This window comes from Panthera onca, chromosome D4, assembly GCF_046562875.1.
Source record: "Panthera onca isolate mPanOnc1 chromosome D4, mPanOnc1 haplotype 2, whole genome shotgun sequence".
Taxonomy (NCBI): Eukaryota; Metazoa; Chordata; class Mammalia; order Carnivora; family Felidae; genus Panthera; species Panthera onca.
The window spans coordinates 13,489,965-13,509,216 of NC_138351.1; the positions used below are offsets into that span (position 1 = coordinate 13,489,965).

The window sequence follows — 19,252 nt, forward strand, 5'->3', positions numbered from 1 at the left end:
CGCTCTGGATGCTTCCATACCTTTCTTTCCCCTAGTAGTTCTTACCCAGCCTATTTTAAGGACAGTGAGCTTGTTTGGTTAATAACCCCCTGCTCTCTCTGTAGATAGCCTAATGTTTGAGGGAAACTGTAACGTAGAGCTCTGTTGAAGGAATGGTAGCTATGGCAACAGTTTCCCTGAGGCCATTCTAGCAAAGTAGCTGTATGGACAGGTTCTGAGCAATGTTGTCACAGCTGCCCGCAGGAACAGGAACTTTCGTAGAACGCTTTCCTTGCGTCGGGCACCAAGCAAAGCACGCGATGTGCATTGATGCTATGGCGCCCTAGGAAGAAAGGAATGTAGCCCCACTTAACAGATGAGGAAAACTCAGGCAGAAAACTAAGGACGTTGTTCAGTAGCACACAGGGCTGGCAGAGCTGAGAGGTAAATCCAGGTCTTTCTGAATTCAGAATCCATGATTTTCACACCAGGCCTTTATGCCCCCCAGCCCTTTCCTGGCTGAACGTCTAGGATCGGGTAAGAAAGAGAGCTCAGCTCTAACTCAAGATTTCTAAAAATGTCTAGAGTTTTATTATTAATGCTCGGTGGTTCGATTATAGAAATAACTTTGGCTCCTACAAGGGATGAGAGTTCATGGTGGATCACTGGAGACAAAGGAGAGGTGTAGGGTAGAGGGAGATACAGTGCAATGCTTAAGAGTTCTCGTGAGTGGGTTCTCTACCATTTACACCTTCATAATTTGGGCTTGTCATGTGATCTTGCTGAGCCTCACTTTTCTCCATATGTAAAATGGGTGTATTATTAGTATCTATCTCAAGGGATTATGGTGAAGAACAAATGAAATGCCTCAAGTAAAGCCCTTAGCATAGCACCTGGCATATAGTTGGCATTTATTAAATTAACTGAATCCAGACAGAGGGAGAGCAAGAGAATGAGACTAAAGAATATTTTTTTCTAGGGGCACGTGGGTGGCTCAGTCGGTTGGGCATCCGACTTCGGCTCAGGTCATGATCTCAGGGTTCGTGAATTTGAGCTCTGCATCCGGCTCTGTGCTGACATCTCAGGGCCTGGAGCCTGCTTCAGATTCTGTGTCTCCCTCTCTGCTCCTCCCCTGCTCACACTCTGTCTCTCTCTCAAAAATAAATAAAGATTAAAAAAAAATTTTTTTTTAAAGAATATTTTTTCTAGGTCCTGAATTTCATAAGATTTCATGGGCGACATCTCTTTAGTATGTGGATAATTTTGCACTTTGATTTTTGCTGCAAAATATTCTTTAAAAATCGGGTCAGAGTTAAGTATTTTAATAGTAGTAGGCTTTCTTAATGAAATGGCTGCTTTTACAATCACGAGCGCCTGCAATAAGTTTCTTAGCATTTTAGAAACATTTTGAAAGGGCATGAATCGTGAAATGGTTTTCTTGATCTGTTTTTCCCCAGCACATTACTAAATGGAGGGCAGGTAATCAAGAGTTATCTTGAGACTTTTGTCCACGAGGGACGATAATGAGGAGAGGGAGCAATTCACTCCAAAATGCTTTTCCTAAAAACCAAATGTCAGGAGAGACCAGAAAGTCGCTGTCAGGAATCCCATAAAGACAGAGCGCAAACATTAGCCTTTACGTATTTAAATCCTTAGTTTAAAATTATGCTCGGCCGCAGTAGCATGTATGCTAGGTCCTGCAGTATCTCCTGGCCTGAAGCGACTTTTCTCTTTAACAAAGATCTTCAAGCGGTCTGTTAATTAGAAGCTCGGGGAGCAACTCAGTATTGTGTTCATTAAATATTTCTTTTGGGAAAGAACGTTAAACGGTCCGTTAATGAGAGAAGGACCAGACCTTCTGTTCCATCCAGGCCTGGCTTAATGATCAGCTCATTAATGGTAAAGCCTTCTAAGTCCACATCTTTGCTCTGTTATAGGATTAAAAAGCAAATAAACTTTAAAAGTCATTTATGGATTTGGAGAAAACCCTCAGCTGGCCAGTCTGAGAAAATATAAATCTTTTTTTTTTTTTTTTTTGACTAGCGCAAGAACCTTATATCAGCACTTCTTAAGATATGTCCCCTGGAGTACAAATCTTTTGCATTCCATTGAAAAAATTTTTCTGTGGTCAGATGAGTTTGGGGGAACTTTTGCACGCTAGATCTCTTCCATACACACATGGAAGATTCACAACGCACGGTAACATGTTAGAAACTCCGGTAAGTTCTACACTGTAGAATCCTGCTGAACCTCGTGTAAGGTGGTGTTTTAACATAGAACCCTTGTCTCATGCAGCCCCTATTAGCATCAGATGACTATCGTGGTATTTAACACATTATATTGAAGTTGTCCACTTACCGGCCTATCTGCATTAATCAGACCATAAGCTTCTGGAGAACAGAGAGCCTTGTCTTATTTATTTTTAAATTTCTTTTTTTTTTTTCAACGTTTTTTTTTTTTTTTTAATTTTTTTTTATTTTTGGGACAGAGAGAGACAGAGCATGAACGGGGGAGAGGCAGAGAGAGAGGGAGACACAGAATCGGAAACAGGCTCCAGGCTCTGAGCCATCAGCCCAGAGCCTGACGCGGGGCTCGAACTCACGGACCGCGAGATCATGACCTGGCTGAAGTCGGACGCTTAACCGACTGCGCCACCCAGGCGCCCCATTTATTTTTAAATTTCTAATGTGAACACAATTTCTGTAAGACCGTGAGCACTCAACAAATAGTTGGAAAGGGAAACTGAGCTGTCAGTGAATGCGGGTTGACAGCAAGGAAGAACACAGAAGCCCAAGGAAGAAGAAAGATGAAGTGCTTCTGCCTTTGGATCACAGAAACCATAATCACTAGTAGCCGGGCACCTGAACAAGTTGTCCTGTGAGGATTAGGAGTTGGAGCACTTACAGGCAAAAGGACCCTCCTGGAGCAGATATAAGGCCACACGGAGGCACGTATATGCAACGTCTGCCTTGGGGCTTTTTGTGATGATATTTGCTAAAACCAAAAGCTGTAACTCTCCTCTTGGAAACAACTTCCCACCCTTACATCGAATCATTTCCCTATTTCCAATGACTGATAGGAGGTTTTAACCAGGCGTCTCGATTTTCTAGATGCCTTCCCTGCCCCCCCCGGTGCAGCTTCTCCGGTTTCCGTTCTGTGTTCCTGGTCAGTGATGCTCACTTCTGCCCCCAGTCCTGGCTTCTCCCACCTCTGTCCTCTCAATTTCTGGGAATGCTCGGCATCTACTTTCATCTTCTTCCCCGTATATAATCTTCCCCCTATATATTCCCCCTTCCCCCTATGTGCTGGGGTTCTCAGCACAGCCGGAGAAAACAAGACTCATCTCCAATGTCCCCTCCATGCTTCTGGGAAAGCCTTCCATTCCTCTCCTCTCCCATTGACTTCCTTTCTCTTTGCTCACCCCCAGATGTTCGGATTCGTCTTCACTTGCAGCTTCCTAACTGGATTCTTCCCACCTCAGTCTTAGAACATGACCTCACAGATTCACGTCCCAAAAGGATGAAGGCTTTCAACACCAACTCCTTCAATTCTGTTTCTCTCTGAATCCTCACCTGCTTCTCTTGGTCACCTGGTGCATATGACAGAGGAAGTATTGTCCTCGCTCTTAGTCAAAACCAGCCCGTCCATCTATCCATCCTGCCTCCTCTGGGACTTTATTTCCTAAATTATTCCTCTCTCAAAAATCTTCAATATCCACGAGTCCTTTATACACTGCCGACCTATGTCGGCCACACAGACGAACAACAAACCTTCCTTTTACCTTTTACCCATTAAAAAATTCTTTTAATGTTTATTTATTATTGAGAGACAGAGAGAGAGCATGGGCATGGGAAGGGCAGAGAGGGCGAGACACAAAATCTGAAGCAGGCTCCAGGCTCTGAGCCATCAGCACAGAGCCCAATGTGGGGTTCGAACTCACAAACCACAAGATCGTGACCTGAGCCAAAGTTGGACGCTCAACCGACTGAGCCACCCAGCCACCCCTTACCTTTTACCCATTTAAATTGCCACCCAATCCATTGTTTTGTCTTCAGACTTCTTGGAAAACGCATCTTCGATTACTATCTATGCTCTGGTGCAGTTTCTTGTTCCTTAAATGCTCACCTCCTGACACCTGCCTCCCTCCCACAAAGGGTTCATCAACAACAAGTGTCTCCCACTGATCATGCTGCAAGAATCATCATTGCTGAGATCACTCTTTTCTCAAAGTCCATCTCAAGTACTCCTTCCTCTCTGAATCTTTAATAAATCATAACTTGTATCTTGCTTGTTACAATGAGATTTGTGGCCTAGGAAGACTTGGCTTCAAGTTTTGACTCCGGAGTTAATGATGTAAATCAGAATATCATATCACTCTGTAAGTAATAAGGGCACGTTTTAGGGTGACCACTATGTGTCTTCTACCACATGCTATATCTTTAGCTATCTTAGTGTCAGCAACTGTCTTTTCATGTTGTATAGCACAGTTCTCGTGGATAGCTCTCTCTAGCTCCTTATTTCCTCTTACAATAATCTTCTTTTAGCAAAAAAAGAAAAAAAATTGAAATTTAAGTCTGTGATTTGGATTCCTGCTGTTAAAGTCTTTCTTTTAACTTTGCCTTTTAATGATGAAAATGCTATTAGATGTAGAATACTAGGATTCTGGGGTGCCTGGGGGGCTAAGTCAGTTAAGCATCTGACTCTTGATTTCAGCTCAGGTCACGATCTCACAGTTCGTGGGTTCAGACCCCGCATCAGGCTCTGCATCAACAACGCAGAGCCTGCTTGGGATACTCAGTCTCTCTCCTTCTCTCTGACCCTCCCCTACTCTCTCTCTTTCTCAAAATAAATAAGCTTTAAAAAATATATCTAGGGCTCTGAAAGGTTTTGTTGTTGTTGTTCTTTTGGTTTTTTTACTGTTTATTTTTTATTTTTGAGACAGAGACAGAGCATGAACAGGGGAGGGGCAGAGAGAGAGGGAGACACAGAATCTGAAACAGGCTCCAGCATGGAGCTGTCAGCATGGAGCCCGACGTGGGGCTCGAACCCACGGACTGTGAGATCATGACCTGAGCCGAAGTCAGACGCTTAACCGACTGAGCCACCCAGGCTCCCCAAAGGGTTCTGAAAGTTTTAAGGTCGCTACTTAGAAGTTCATCCAAATAGAAAAGCAAGTCTAGTAAGTTTCTGATTTACTAGAGAGATTTATAAATCGGTGGCCATTAAATAACAAGACACCCTGTTATAAAGGGATTCAGGAACCAGAAAATGAATGTGTAGACAAGATGCATGAGAGGAGATAGATTTCCTATCACATTTCATGATGTCCAGAAACATTGAGAAATGGCTGCACCAGAATGTTAATATCTTGGCATAATTAAAGCAGGGCCACTGAGTGCAAAGTAGAAATAACAAGATCGTTAACTCCTGACAAGATAATCAACACATTATAGAACAGATTAGGGTCATTCTGTACACAGAGCAAGGAAATTTATACTGTCAAGTGGAACAAGTTTTAATGTGGAATTGAATAGGGGGGCTAAGTATGGAACAGGAGCCTCCTCTTGAGTCTTTCAAGCTAAGCTCAGTGTCAAGTGTCAGTCCAGGAATTCTAAATTACTTGAAATATGACCAACACAAGGTTGAGCTACTCTGGCTTTCCCTCTCTTTCCTTTTAGGTGTTTGTTGAAGGCTTCTGCATTTCATGTCAACTTATGGGGGAATGACTGGACAGACTGGCTTGCACAACTTCTGGTTGCTAACACCAGCTTGCAGGAGGGTATTTTTTGTGTCCGTGCATTCTTCTAGAACTTTCCCCAGGAATTAATCTTATGGCATATTGCCGGATTACCATATTTATCCTCCTGGCATTGTGGATAAATCCAAAAAGACATCACAGGCATCTTCCCCTGGGGTTTTATTGATAAGTTTATGAAGGAAACATTTATTCCAGGGATTGTTTATGAACCTGAAAACACTATCTCCCTCCACACTTTCAAACTCTGAATCTTGTGAATATTTCACAGCCTTGGCTACATTTTTAGGGAAACTTTTCCCAAGATTTTATGAGGCAACACTTTTTTTTATATGTTTATTTATTTTGAGAGAGATATGGGGAGGGAGAGAGGGAGAACCAGTGGGCGAGGGGCAGATAGAGAGGGAGACACAGAATCCCAAGCAGGCACCATGCTGTCAATCCAGACCTGGATGCAGGGCCGGGTCTCACGAACTGTGAGATCACGACCTGAGCCGAAACCAAGAGTTGGATGCCTAACCAATGAGCCACCCAGGTGTCCTGAGCCAACATTATTTTTTGACATTCACATTGAGATTCTCTGGGGACCCTCTGGTTTTCTGAGCTCTTAGACCAGGTAAATATTTTCTGGCCTCTGGAGCTATGAGCTCTATTCTCTTAATTGGAAATTGACAATTAATAAAGACTCCCTACCCAGGGAAGAACACCTTTTTTTCTTTTGCATAGATACCCCCAGCTTTTTCTGCCTTTCTTGTGTGACTTTCTCTGGCTATTTTCTGCCTCATCTTTTCAGCACCCACCTCTAGGAAAAGTCTCTCCAGACAGTCCCCCAGCTGCTTCTCCATGGCATTCCCTACCACTCTGCTAATGACGGTGACTTCTATTTTATGTTTGATGTCAGGTTAGAGGTATAACTATACAATGTTCAAGGACACACTTCCATTTGTGGCCTATTTCATCTTAGTCTTTGAGCCAAGATATTTAGTTCTCCCTTAGTTTCATTCCCCAAATAAGGATGGCCTTATTAACATATCTGAAAGGCAAATGTCAGGCCAGAAAAAAAATTTACAACATATATGGCAAACTCTTAGCGCATTTGATATATGAATTTACTCTAATAAACCAATAAGTAGAGATGAGCTAAGCAGTAGCAAAGTGGGCAACAGGTATGTACAGGCAAATCAGAAAAAATGGAATGCTACTGGGGTGCCTGGCTGGCTCAGTTGGTGGAACATGCAACTCTTGATCTTGGGGTTATAGGTTCGAGCCCCACGTTGAGTATAGAGTTTACTTAAAAATAAAATCTTAAAAAAAGAAAGAATACTACCGGAAAACAAACATATCCAATCTCATTTGTAATCAGAGAAATTTTAAAAATAATAAAAGCATATTTGTCAAATAGATGAAAATATTTTAAAATTATAAAACTGTGGAGTATGCTGTTTATATTAATAGTTATATTCATACTGTATACTGTTTGTGTTGTTCGGTTTATAAATTAAAAATAAGTCCTTTGGGGACACCTGAGTGGCTCTGTCAGTTAAGCATCTGACTTTGGCTCGGGTCATGATCTTACAGTTCTTGAGTTTGAGCCCCGCATCGGGCTCTGTGCTGACAGCTCAGAGCCTGGAGCCTACTTCAGATTCTGTTTCTACCTCTCTCTCTCTGCCGCTCCCCTGCTCACACGCTGTCTCTCTCTCTCTCTCTCTCTCTCTCTCTCTCTCTTTCAAAAATAAACATTAAAAATTTATAAACAAATAAGTCTTTCAATTAAAACCAAATATACATACATATATGCGTATATGAGTTAGATCTATGAATGGTAAGGATGAAAGGAAATAAGGATTTTCATAAGCTCTAGTATGAGGATAAGTTGCTATAATATTTCTAGATGACGATTCAATTACATGTCTCAAAAAGAAAGCCCCCAAACATGAATACCTTTTAAAAAAAAATTTTTTTTTAATGCTTATTTATTTTTTAGAGAGATAAAGTGTGAGTGGGGGAGGGGCAGAGAGAGAGGGAGACACAGAATCTGAAGCAGGCTCCGGGCTCTGAGCTGTCAGCACAGAGCCCGATGCGGGGCTCGAACCCATGAACCACGAGGTTGTGACCAGAGCTGAAGTCAGACTTTCAACTGACTGAGCCACCCAGGTGCCCCTACCCATGAATACCTTTTAACATAACAATTCCACTTCTAGGGAGTTATCATTAGGGAATAGTCATGGTTATGCACAAAGATTTAGATATTGATCACAGCATTGTTTGTCATGTTGAGAAATTAGAAACTGCCCAGTCATCCATCAGTAGGGGCTGGTCAAATAAGTTGTGGCCAGGCTACAAAGGGCTTAGTAAGATTTAAGCCACAGCCCTTTACCAGGTCAAGGATCTACACTTTCCCTTGGGAATCCGTGAAAATAAGGCCAACAACTGTCTCTCTGTCTCAGACACGAATGAAGCAAAGTCAGTATTCCTATTCAGGTGTTAGCAGGGCACCGCTAAGGTATCTGCTGTCCTCTCCTGACCCCAGGAGAAGTTTATGAAGGTCAAGACAAAGACCTAGATTCTTCCTTGTTTGCTGTTTGTTGATTGCACTCTGCTTGTCTTCCGGTATAATTGGCATTTTTACATCTCCATCCAAGTGAGCTATGATAGCTCCATAGTGTAATGTCCATCCTTGAACATGACAATTAAATTGGCCATTACATTTCATTACATGGGTTAGGGAAGTGCCTAGCTGAGGGTCCTCTCTAAGGGAAGGGGGCTAGAGATAAACCAGAATTGCTTTTTTTCAGCCCACCTGCCTGCTGACAAGAGCATGCAAACAGCAGGAAGGCATTCACACTTATTTTCCTTCAGTGACAATGAGTGACTTAGGGGATAAGTATATATAATAACACTGTCCTTTTTATTAGGGTGTAAATTAGATTCTGAAGCACTAAAACTCATTTTTGGGTGGGAGGTGTGGTTGTGGGGAGTTGAGAACATTCTTCCCTATGGGCCTAAGTAGACATAGGGTCATCAGCTAAGGGCAAGAAGAGTGTCACTGCAGTGAAAGTAGACAGGAGAGGTTACTGGCTGGTTCCACGTTCGCTAGGTTTGTTTTTTTTTTTTTTTTTTTAGTTTATTATTATTATTATTATTATTATTATTATTATTATTATTATTTTGAGAGAGAGAGAGAGGAAACAAGGGAGGGACAGAGAGAGAGGGAGAGAGAGAATCCCAAGCAGGCTCCACACTGTCCATGCAGAGCCTGATACGATATGGGGCTTGAACCCACAGACCATGAGATCATGACCTCAGTGGAAATCAAGAGTTGGATGCTTAACCGATTGAGCCACCCATGCACCCCTACATTCACCAGTTTTTAAATGTAGCCAATGATCCCTGTAAGATTCAGGTTCTGGTGCCAGCTCACCAAAAACTCCTTATAAACAGACATAAGGCAACATGACAGGAAGCTGGTTGTAAACAGGGGTTCAAGACATGTTTGGTCCACTGCTATTAACTGAGGAGTTTAAAAATCATGCCTTTCATAATCCTATTGTTTTTAACTGAGGCATAATAGACATAATAACATTATATTCATTTTAGGTATACGACATAATGATTCTAGAATCATACTTTTAAATACCTAAAGCAAAAAAAAGGAGAAAATAGGCTGGTTGGTACAATGAAATATGCTCTGTTGGAGATTTGGCGTAAGATATTTCATGTCTGGGTCTGTAACTGGCTGTCTTGCGATCCTTAGTTTTTATCACAGGGTCTCTGGGCCTTCCCTGATTCTAACACATGACTGATTCTGAGGTCTCTCCTGGAGTGTCTCTTCTCTTTACAGTGACCAAAAGATCCAAAACTAATGCAGATTTCTGAAATCAATGAGCTGAGAGGTCTGAAAATTTACCACCAACATAGCAGTGAGAAAATTCCACAGTTTATCCACAGGTCTAACACAGGGTGCCCTCCACCCCAGGATGGGAGCCTCCTAGGAGGAGAGGGACTCACGCAGGGAGAAGCTGGAAGCTGCTTAATCTTTGTTGCTTGTCGAAGCCAAAAGTTGAATTAAAACAGATGGGTCTTTTAAGAAAAAGAAGTGTTGGTCAGCTAAAGACTTATTTAAAAACACATGGTCATTCTGCCTTTTGTGGGATCTGAAGACCAAATATAGTATCTGCAGGAAGCATGCTGTTACAGTTTAGCAACTATTTCCCAAAACATAGCTGGGATTCTAAAAACGCTAGTCCCAAACCCGTTCTTCTAGAGGAAGCTCCATCCAGCCTGTCTTTAGGGATTCGTGAAAATTCCACCCCTTTAGCCAAGTGTCTTAATACTAGAGTTTTTGTTTTCTTTTGCTTTATGTTTTTTTTTTAATTTTTATTTTTAGAATTCTATGGCAGCTTATTGTCAAACAGTTGAACGAATACAGTTGCGTTATATAGAACATCCTGCAGTTGCGTCAATAGCATCTTAATGAAGGGCTCTGGAACTTCGCGGACTGGATTATAGTAATTTTATGAATAATTATTCTACCAACTCTGTAGTCACCATACCCAAATTTATCTGCACAAAGGATTTCAAAGGATTTTAACCTCATCAGAAGAAAAGTTAAATTTAACTCAGAGTCAAACCCTCTGGTAAATTGTCGAGGTCCACCACTTGGAACAGGAACCCAGCTAGGTTCATTTTGTGAACATGGGTAATTTATGGTACTGTTGGCATAGGATTGAAATATTTCTATGCGAAGATAGAAGGCTTTTTCTGGAAACTGCCATTCACATACTTATTATAGGCCCAACTGGGGCTCTTCAATGAGTAAAGTAGGTGGTGGGTTAAGCCAGAAACGTGGCCAACTATGCCTATTGAGCAGGCCATGGAGACAGGCTACTTTAAAAGACAGTGAAAAACCAGTTAATTCAGCCATTGTTTACCTGTTTCATACAAATGATCCTTCTTAACTGCACAAGAAAAGTGTGTAGTTATATATTCCCCAGCTCTCAGGGAAGCTTGGTTCCCCCCTCCCCCTCCGCAAGATCCTCTTTATTGTGTTGGGTAGCCTTTAAATTATGACACCTCATAAAGTGGAAAATCAGTAGCCCTAATTCTTTTAAAAATTTAACCTGATTTGGTTTGGGAAAGTAAGTTCCCGACATACTAACTTATCTACTTTTTCTTTCCTGGGTGTTTTAACTAGGGACTTTTATGGACTTTTATAGGCCTGGGGATCGTCTAGCTCCAGCCTTGTGGCTGGATTCCCATACAGACCCTCTCTCCACCCTCCTCCCCCCCCAAAAAACTTTAGAAGACAATTATAGTTCCATACTATGAGGAAAGTTTTCTCACTTACTTTTTATGATCTGCTGCCTGCCATTATGTTGTTATGAGGGAATAGACCATTCCTTTTGGGAAGGGAGAAAAATGTAAACAAAGAGAAGAATCAATGGCCCTTTGACAATTTCAAGTTTTCTGAAACAGGAAATTGGAACAGTAGAGCCCTGATCATCTCAGGGATGATTATTCAGCTTGAGTGTTTGTCCATGTCTCTTGTTTTTAGGCTCCTTTGCCTTTTGTTTTTCGGATTTGAGGATATTTCATTGCGTATTAGAACCACCACCTGGTGACATATAGAGGAAGAGAAAACTAACTCCATCTAGTCTGCTTTTAAAACATCAACAACTGTCCTGTTTTGATTGGGTAGAATAAAGTGAGGTTCTATCATCCACACAGCAGTTTTCCATCACCCCCCAGTAGTTTGCAGCCAGAAGTAATTTTGCCCCCCAAGGGACATTTGTCAATGTCTCGATATATTTTTGATTGTCACGACTAGAGGGTGATATTGGAATCTAATGGATAGACATCAGGTTTGCTGCTTAACGTCCCCGGCAGCAAACAATGATCCATAATAATATTAAAATATCAAAATATCAGGAGTGCCAAGACAGGAACACCTGCTACAGATAATTGACCATGTGCACTGTCCCTTTTTAGTACGATAAAAACTAAGTTAAGTAATACTGTTGATCATTACTTGACTATATTTAAAATTATGTTTGCAGATACATTTATATAGCTCACCGGTCACTTCCTATTTGTGTTTCCAAAGTTCGTCTAGGTAGGGTTTCTCAACAATGAATATTCTCTATCAAAATAAAAACTGTGAAGTATCACCAGTACCTAAGGACACAACCTTTAACACAGTGAAAAATGGAATTTACACAAATCTCATTTGCCCCTGACTTTCAAGAGATTTGCATAAAATCAGGAGTACCTGCCTAAGGGATATGTTATTTTACTTTGTCCATCTCAAATAGATATTAGTATATTCAAGTTGCCTAGGAATTTTTTTCTAGTCTATAGGAGTATTCCACTGGCTTTGAAATACTGCCTAAAATGAAATAAACACTCTTTTTAAAAAGATCTAAAAATAAATAAGAGATTAATCCCCTCAAGAATTTAGAGCAAGACCAGTTCCCTTCTTGTCACATTTTTAGCTGGACCTCGGGACAGAGTTCTGAAGAAAGATGTTTGGCTTTCCCTTTTCCCTGAGTCAACCACAGACCCCGTCACTAGGTTGCCTGGTCGACCAGCTACCCTAAAGTAACCTTTCCACTTCAAGTAGCCCTCAAAATGTAAGATGGTGGGACAAGAATAGGAGCTGACATTATCAGCATTATTCATAGCACAGTGGAAAAATCTTGTGTGTTCCACCAAACAAGCCGATCTTGTCAGGTTTCTTTTGTGTGTTGGAATGCTGATAGGCAAGTGCCAAACAGATCTGAGGTTGGAGGCCATAGTTTGAACCTAGTTCAGAGCGGAGTGACCATGGATCTTTTATAAGACAGAACAACATGTGGTCTGGCTAGTATTCTAAGTGTGGAAAGAGTTCTAAGATAGGAACAACCTAGTGGCCTCCTCATGCCCGGAACATCTTTAGCATTTCACTCAACCCACTGTTGGCGGTTCACATATTTTTTGCAATCCTCAAAAAGAGCCAGGAAGTTCTGCCCATTGGAATTTATGCAATGAGGAAATGTTATGTATCTGCTGCATCCAATTCACTTGACCGCTAGCCATACGTAACTATTGAGCCCTTGAAATGTGGCCACTGTGCCTGAAGAAATGAACTTTTGATTTTTACTTAATTTTAATTTAGATAGCCACATGTCCTCGGGACTGCTGTAATAAACATTGCCAATGCAGGAAATAATAACTCATTCCACATCTCAATTATAGATGCCCTGATTCCTTTTTTCTTTTTTTTGTCTCAATTATAAATATAACAAAATTAAAGAATGCTTAGAAAATAAGGGAAAATTTGGTTCAATGCTCATAATTTCATGAGCCTAACATAAAAGTAAATTTTCAAGGTTTTTTTTCTTTTCCGTGTACTTCTGGATGTAACTTATCTTATTTTAATTTTAATTTTATCTATGATAACCAGCTTTTTTTCACTTAACACTATGAGAGAAATAGACTTTCACACTACTAATATCTACAAGCTATCAGAGTTAATGTTTGCCTATTTCTTAGATTACGGTACCATAGTTTATTCATTTCCTGTATAATATTTTTAGATTTTGGGTTGTTTCATTGCTTTTGCTTGCTGGCTTACTTGCCTGCTAGTTTGGTTTTATGGTCATTATCAAATTAGGCTATAGCGAACACTTGAAAGCATGTTACTATTTCTCCTTTTTAGAATACAATTACCTGCTAAATGCTTGAGTCTTACTTAGGTAGCGGTTCACAGGGCTAATCATTCCACCACCCCAGATTCTTGTGGAAAAAGTACTTTTCCGCTATTCTGGTGGAAAATAGACTTTAAAACTGCCAAAAAGAAGGAAAGCCAGGACTTTTCTCTCTGCAGCACAATTTATTCAGTAAATTAGGAGACAGATTACTATTCTTTCCCCTATAACAATAAACATTACTGATAAAATGTAACTACATTCAGGGCAGATGACATAGACCTTTGCTTTGCAAATGAGGACTATGTTCCCCGGCAAAAATCCTGCAGGTAGAAAACCCTGCCAATTATCTCTAGAATCTATAAAGGTGAAAAAATGAACAGAGATAAAACAAAAACAAAAACACCGCCCTTCATCTTGTCCCTTGTAAACATATATATATATTTATATATATACACAAAATATATATATTATATATATATAGCATATATATTGTGTATATATATTTTATATATAGTATATATATCTTATACATATAATATATACAGTATATGTTTTATATATGATATATAGTATATATATACTATGTATATACTATATATATTATTATACATAAAATATATATATGTGTATATATATACATATACATATATAGAGAGAGAGTTACACATTGTTGTAGCTCTAAACTATCCTTTTTATAATTTAAAGCTGTCTGAATACAGTCCAAGTAAACTTTTATACATATTATAATTAGTAATTATTCTGAAGATACTGGCTTTAAGACGTTTTGTATTTTGCATAGTTGTAAACTGTTACATCATTTTAAAATGACTTTCTGGGGCACGTGGGTGGCTCAGTCGGTTAAGCGTCTGACTTTGGCTCAGGTCATGATCTCACGGTCCGTGAGTTCGAGCCCCACGTCGGGCTCTGTGCTGGCAGCTCAGAGCCTGGAGCCTGCTTCAAATTCTATGTCTCCCTCTCTCTCTGACCCTCCCCCGTTCATGCTCTGTCTCTCTCTGTCTCAAAAATAAATAAACATTAAAAAAAATTTTTTTAAATGTCTTTCTGAATAGATTTTGTATTCTAATGGCTCTGATCACCAAAGAGCACAGAGAGCCTGCTGATAACACAGATAAGTTGAAGACATAACATAATATCAGGATCTAAAAAAAAAATCAAGTGCTCTCATTATTCCTAATTTGAGATTTGGTTTCTGTTACATCTCTCTTTGTCTTTGTTTGAGTTAATATTTGTATTTGAGGGATTGCACATGCACTGAATGACTTTATGCTCAGAGTACATTAGGTTAGGCATGCGAAGCAGCTTTGTAAACCACAAAGTACAGTGAGAATCTAATATAAGTGGGAAGTAGTCTTTGCTCATCCTGTGTATGAAAAGATTTTAAAATTGGTCTAATGAAAAAGAAATGCAAAACTTCTCTCCTGCTCTCTCTTTCTCTGACACAATGAATTCAATAATTGATGGTATGGATCTGTTTTTCTTTCACATAGAAGACTAAAAATGTTTGGCCTGATAAAATAACTGCATTTAGGGCTTTTATTAGTGATACCATCTAGGGACATTTATCTTTTCTTTGGAAATGGAACATAAATCTCCAGATGGCAAATCACTGGGACTTTGTTCACAATATGAATGAAGCACATTGCCAGAAATTCATTTCCAAAAAATCAATACTGTTTGCCCTGGAAATGTGTGTAAAAATGCTTGGAATACCATCAGCTCTGTATGCACTTTGTGGATTATCTGGGGAAAATATTTAAAACCTGACAGGTTTTCCTCTGCCATCAGTTAACCTCTTGCTTTCTTCTTTCAATTCTCTAAAGAATGTGAACTCATTTCGGCATTAATAGACACACATATCATTATGAGCTTGACTCTACTTAAAAAAAGAATAGAAGTAATTTCAGGGTCACGTATAAATGCTTAGCTGTTACTCATGCCCCTGTGACCCGTAGTTCACATGGACAATGAAGAGGGGTCTGTAGTTTGCTTGTGCATGCTTTGGGCTAAGTAAGTCCTAGGTTGTAAGAATTTCCAATGCAGTTAATGGAATTCATAGTTTTATTTTTCTGAATTGCAGGTGGTTTTCATGAGCCTATGCAAAAGTTTTTGGGACTGTGGACTGGTAGCCCTGGATGACATTACGGTACAGTTGGGAAGCTGCTCGTCTCCAGGTAAGATGGTCACAATTGCAAGCTCCCTTTGTCTCCCAGGCCTATGCATGGCACATCCCGTTTCTCTAAGTATATGCCAAATACATTTAATCTGTGCTAGAGATGCCTGGGTGGCTCAGTTGGTTAAGCGTCCAATTTCTGCTCAGGTCATGATCTCATGGTTCATGGGTTCAAGCCCCACATCGGGTTCTGTGCTGACAGCTTAGAGCCTGGAGCCTGCTTTAGATTCTGTCTCCCTTGCTCTTTGCCCCTCCCCCACTCACGCTCTGTCTCTCTCACTGTCTCTCAAAAATAAATAAACATTTAAAAAATATTTTTTAATCTGTGCTAGCCTATTTTTTTTGCTTTTCTTGCCAGAAGTGCCCCTCTCCAGATGTGTGTGGTAAGTTTGGAACTTAAAAATGATGATTTGTTTGCAGTGTGTGACTTTGTACATGTGACTTGACGTCTGTATCCTCATCTATGAGAGAGGTAATAATAGTAATACCTACCTGAATAGTGGGAATGATATACATAGATTCCCTAGCATAGGACCTGGCACAAAACAATGCATTAAAAATAAATGCCTTCTAGTCTAGTTATTATTATTATTGTTATTATTATTATTTTTAATTATGTCTTACATGAATGCAGATTTTCAAACAATATTGATGAAATTGTTATTATACAGATACTATACTAAACATGTAATTTTTAAATGATAATAAAATAAATATTTTCTAAGTGAATTAGCTGACAGTGGAACAGTGGACCAGGCATTGAGGTTAGGGACAAAATAAAGATGGCAGCTACGTGTTGGACTCGATGTCTAACAAGAAAATGGCACATACCTCAACCCAGATCATTGGTCTGTATCTCCTAACTACCACTGCATCCTAAACCTTAGGGTATCTATTTCTTTAACAAAGAGGCAAACTGTGGTATCATTCTGGCCCTGGAGGATAATCTCCTCATTTATTTACTTTTTTATTGTCTTTTTTTTTTTTTTTTTTATGAAATTTATGGTCAAATTGGTTTCCATACAACACCCAGTTCTCGTCCCAACCGGTGCCCTCCTCAATACCCATCACCCACCCACCCCTCCCTCCCACCCCCCATAAACCCTCAGTTTGTTCTCAGTTTTTAGGAGTCTCTTGTGTTTTGGCTCCCTCCCTCTCTAACCATTTTTTTTTTCCATCCCCTCCCCCACGGTCTTCTGTTAAGTTTCTCAGGATCCACATAGGAGTGAAAACATATGGAATCTGTCCTCTGCATGACTTATTTCACTGAGCGTAACACTCTCCAGTTCCATATGGCTACAAAAGGCCATATTTCATTCTTTCTCATTGCCACGTAGTATTCCATTGTGTATATAAACCACAATTTCTTTATCTATTCGTCTCTAAAGAAGACATCCAGATGGCCAACAGGCACATGAAAAGATGCTCAACGTCACTCCTCATCAGGGAAATACAAATCAAAACCACATTCAGATATTACCTCACGCCAGTCAGAGTGGCTAAAATGAACAAAACAGGAGACTATAGATGCTGGAGAGGATGTGGAGAAACGGGAACCCTCTTGCACTGTTGCTGGGAATGCAAACTGGTGCAGCCGCTCTGGAAAACAGTGTGGAGGTTCCTCAAAAAATTAAAAATCGACTTTTTTAGTCTCTTGATTTGCAAGGTGCTGCAAGGACGACACAAAGAAAAACAAGATAAAAATCTCTACACTTGAGGCATAGAAAAGGGACTGAGGCTTCATCAGCTTGTACTGTATGTCAAATAAAATGAAGTAAAATAATTCTTATGCAAGAGATGTAAAAAACGGGCTGTTTATTAGAGAAATCTAAGAATCTGGATGCGGGAAGTACAGCCGAGTTCAGACAAAGAAGTCCCCAGTTAAGTGGGAGGTGACGCCATTCTAATAATAAGAATAATCATGAAAGTTATTGAAGACAGTGTCCAAAGACATAAATATTTGTTTTTGGAAATGGAAAATAAGGCTCCAGGTGACAAAACACCAAGCCTTAATATTCATTTAGCTAACATTTCCTGAGAACTTCATGTTCTAAATACTTCACATACATCATCTCCTTTAAAACTCACAATCCCAGAAGGTAGACAAGAATATTGAAGACAGAAGAATTAAGCCACGTGCTCCACACAAGTTAAACTGTGCCTCCAGAAGCACACTTAGCTTTCGCACATTCTCCACCTCGTCCAAAGCAACTACTGAGTTGTTCTAAGGATTCCCTTCACTCAGCCAGGATTTCTGAAGAAAGCTCCAACATGAGACAATTTATTGTTTTCCACATTTCCATAAAGGCAGTTTGCCTCCAATTTTCAGTGCTTTGTAAGCTCATTCTGACAAGTAAATTCATCAGTCAGAGGAAGTTTCTATTTCAAAGTATCCCAATACTTTTGAATCTAGATTTAATAAAAAAATTTTTTTTTTTTATGCTTAGTTTTGAGAGAGAGAGAGGGACAGAGCTTGAACGGAGGAGAGGGAGAGAGAGGAGACACAGAATCCAAAGCAGCTCCAGGCTCTGAGCTGTCTGCACAGAGCCCGATGCAGGGCTCGAACCAATGAACCATGAGATCATGACCTGAGTTGAAGCTGGACACCCAACCGACAGCCACCCAGGCGCCCCTAAATCTAGATTTCTGATCGTTCTCTGTCCCTGTGGCAGGACCCATGGTAGAGTCCAGGCTCTAGCTAGAGGCAAGAGCTTGGCATAGGAGGGTTGCCAGTTGGGGGCCGGTGGCGGGGGTGGGGGGGTGCTGCCTCTCCATAAGCACAGGCATATGGCCAGGTGACATTCACACATGCAGAATGGGGAGCCATGGGATGCATATTCATTGAAAGTGCCTCAGTAATAACAACACCTGCTGTTTCCTCACAGAGGGGCTTCCACCTCCACCTGGAGAGTGTACTTTCGAACAAGATGAATGTGCTTTTACCCAGGAGAGAAGAAACAGGAGCAGCTGGCACAGGAGGAGGGGAGAAACCCCCACCTCCTACACGGGACCAAAGGGAGATCACACTACTGGGGTAGGTGAGTTACGCCACATGGTGCTGTTTCCTAAGGAAACCTGAAATAGCATTGTGGGGGTCATTCACTGCATTTTGAAAGGTGCAAATTTATGTCTCGTGTCTAGAATGAACTACACACGTGATTCTCCGCCCATGGGATAGATCATTAAATATGTGCATTTAAAAATGTTCTTTCCGTTTATGCCTTGCTTATGTATCTTGCTGCAAAGAGGATGGAAATGGGCTTATTACAAAGATTTGCACACAAAAATAATTTAATGAGAAGTAGGTTTAAAAATAAAGGAGAGAGGGACAGTGTGAAGGAAGAAAAAATAGTGATCTAAACTGGAGCCAGGACTGAGGCCCTGTATGAGAAAGGTGCTGGCAGACGAGACTCCAGGAATCGGCCTCTACACTTTGCAGTGACTGAAACACAGATGGAAAACATGATTCACCGTGTCCTTGAGATAAAAAGAGGTGAAGCGATCCACCAGGGGGTGTGGGTGTTTTCTGTAGCAAATATATGAAGTCCAATAAAACAGACTGACGTTGACCTACTTGTCATCACCATGTGCAGCGATTGTAAACAATGTCAGTGATAAAATAGACCGTGCAGAATAGAC

The 19,252-nt window shown here is 40.5% G+C and overlaps 1 protein-coding gene across 3 annotated transcripts in view; it reads left to right on the forward strand.

Moving 5' to 3' along the window:
- Window positions 1-19,252, forward strand: part of MAMDC2 (MAM domain containing 2) — a 172,694-nt gene that overhangs the window by 126,714 nt on the left and 26,728 nt on the right. For 2 of the 3 annotated variants that reach the window (XM_078436031.1, XM_060610091.3), the window contains exons 10-11: window positions 15,521-15,614; window positions 18,499-18,651. In XM_078436031.1, coding sequence (XP_078292157.1) covers window positions 15,521-15,614; window positions 18,499-18,651 — 247 coding nt within the window. The remainder of the gene's footprint in view (window positions 1-15,520; window positions 15,615-18,498; window positions 18,652-19,252) is intronic. The other variant, XM_060610093.3, reaches the window with a different exon arrangement.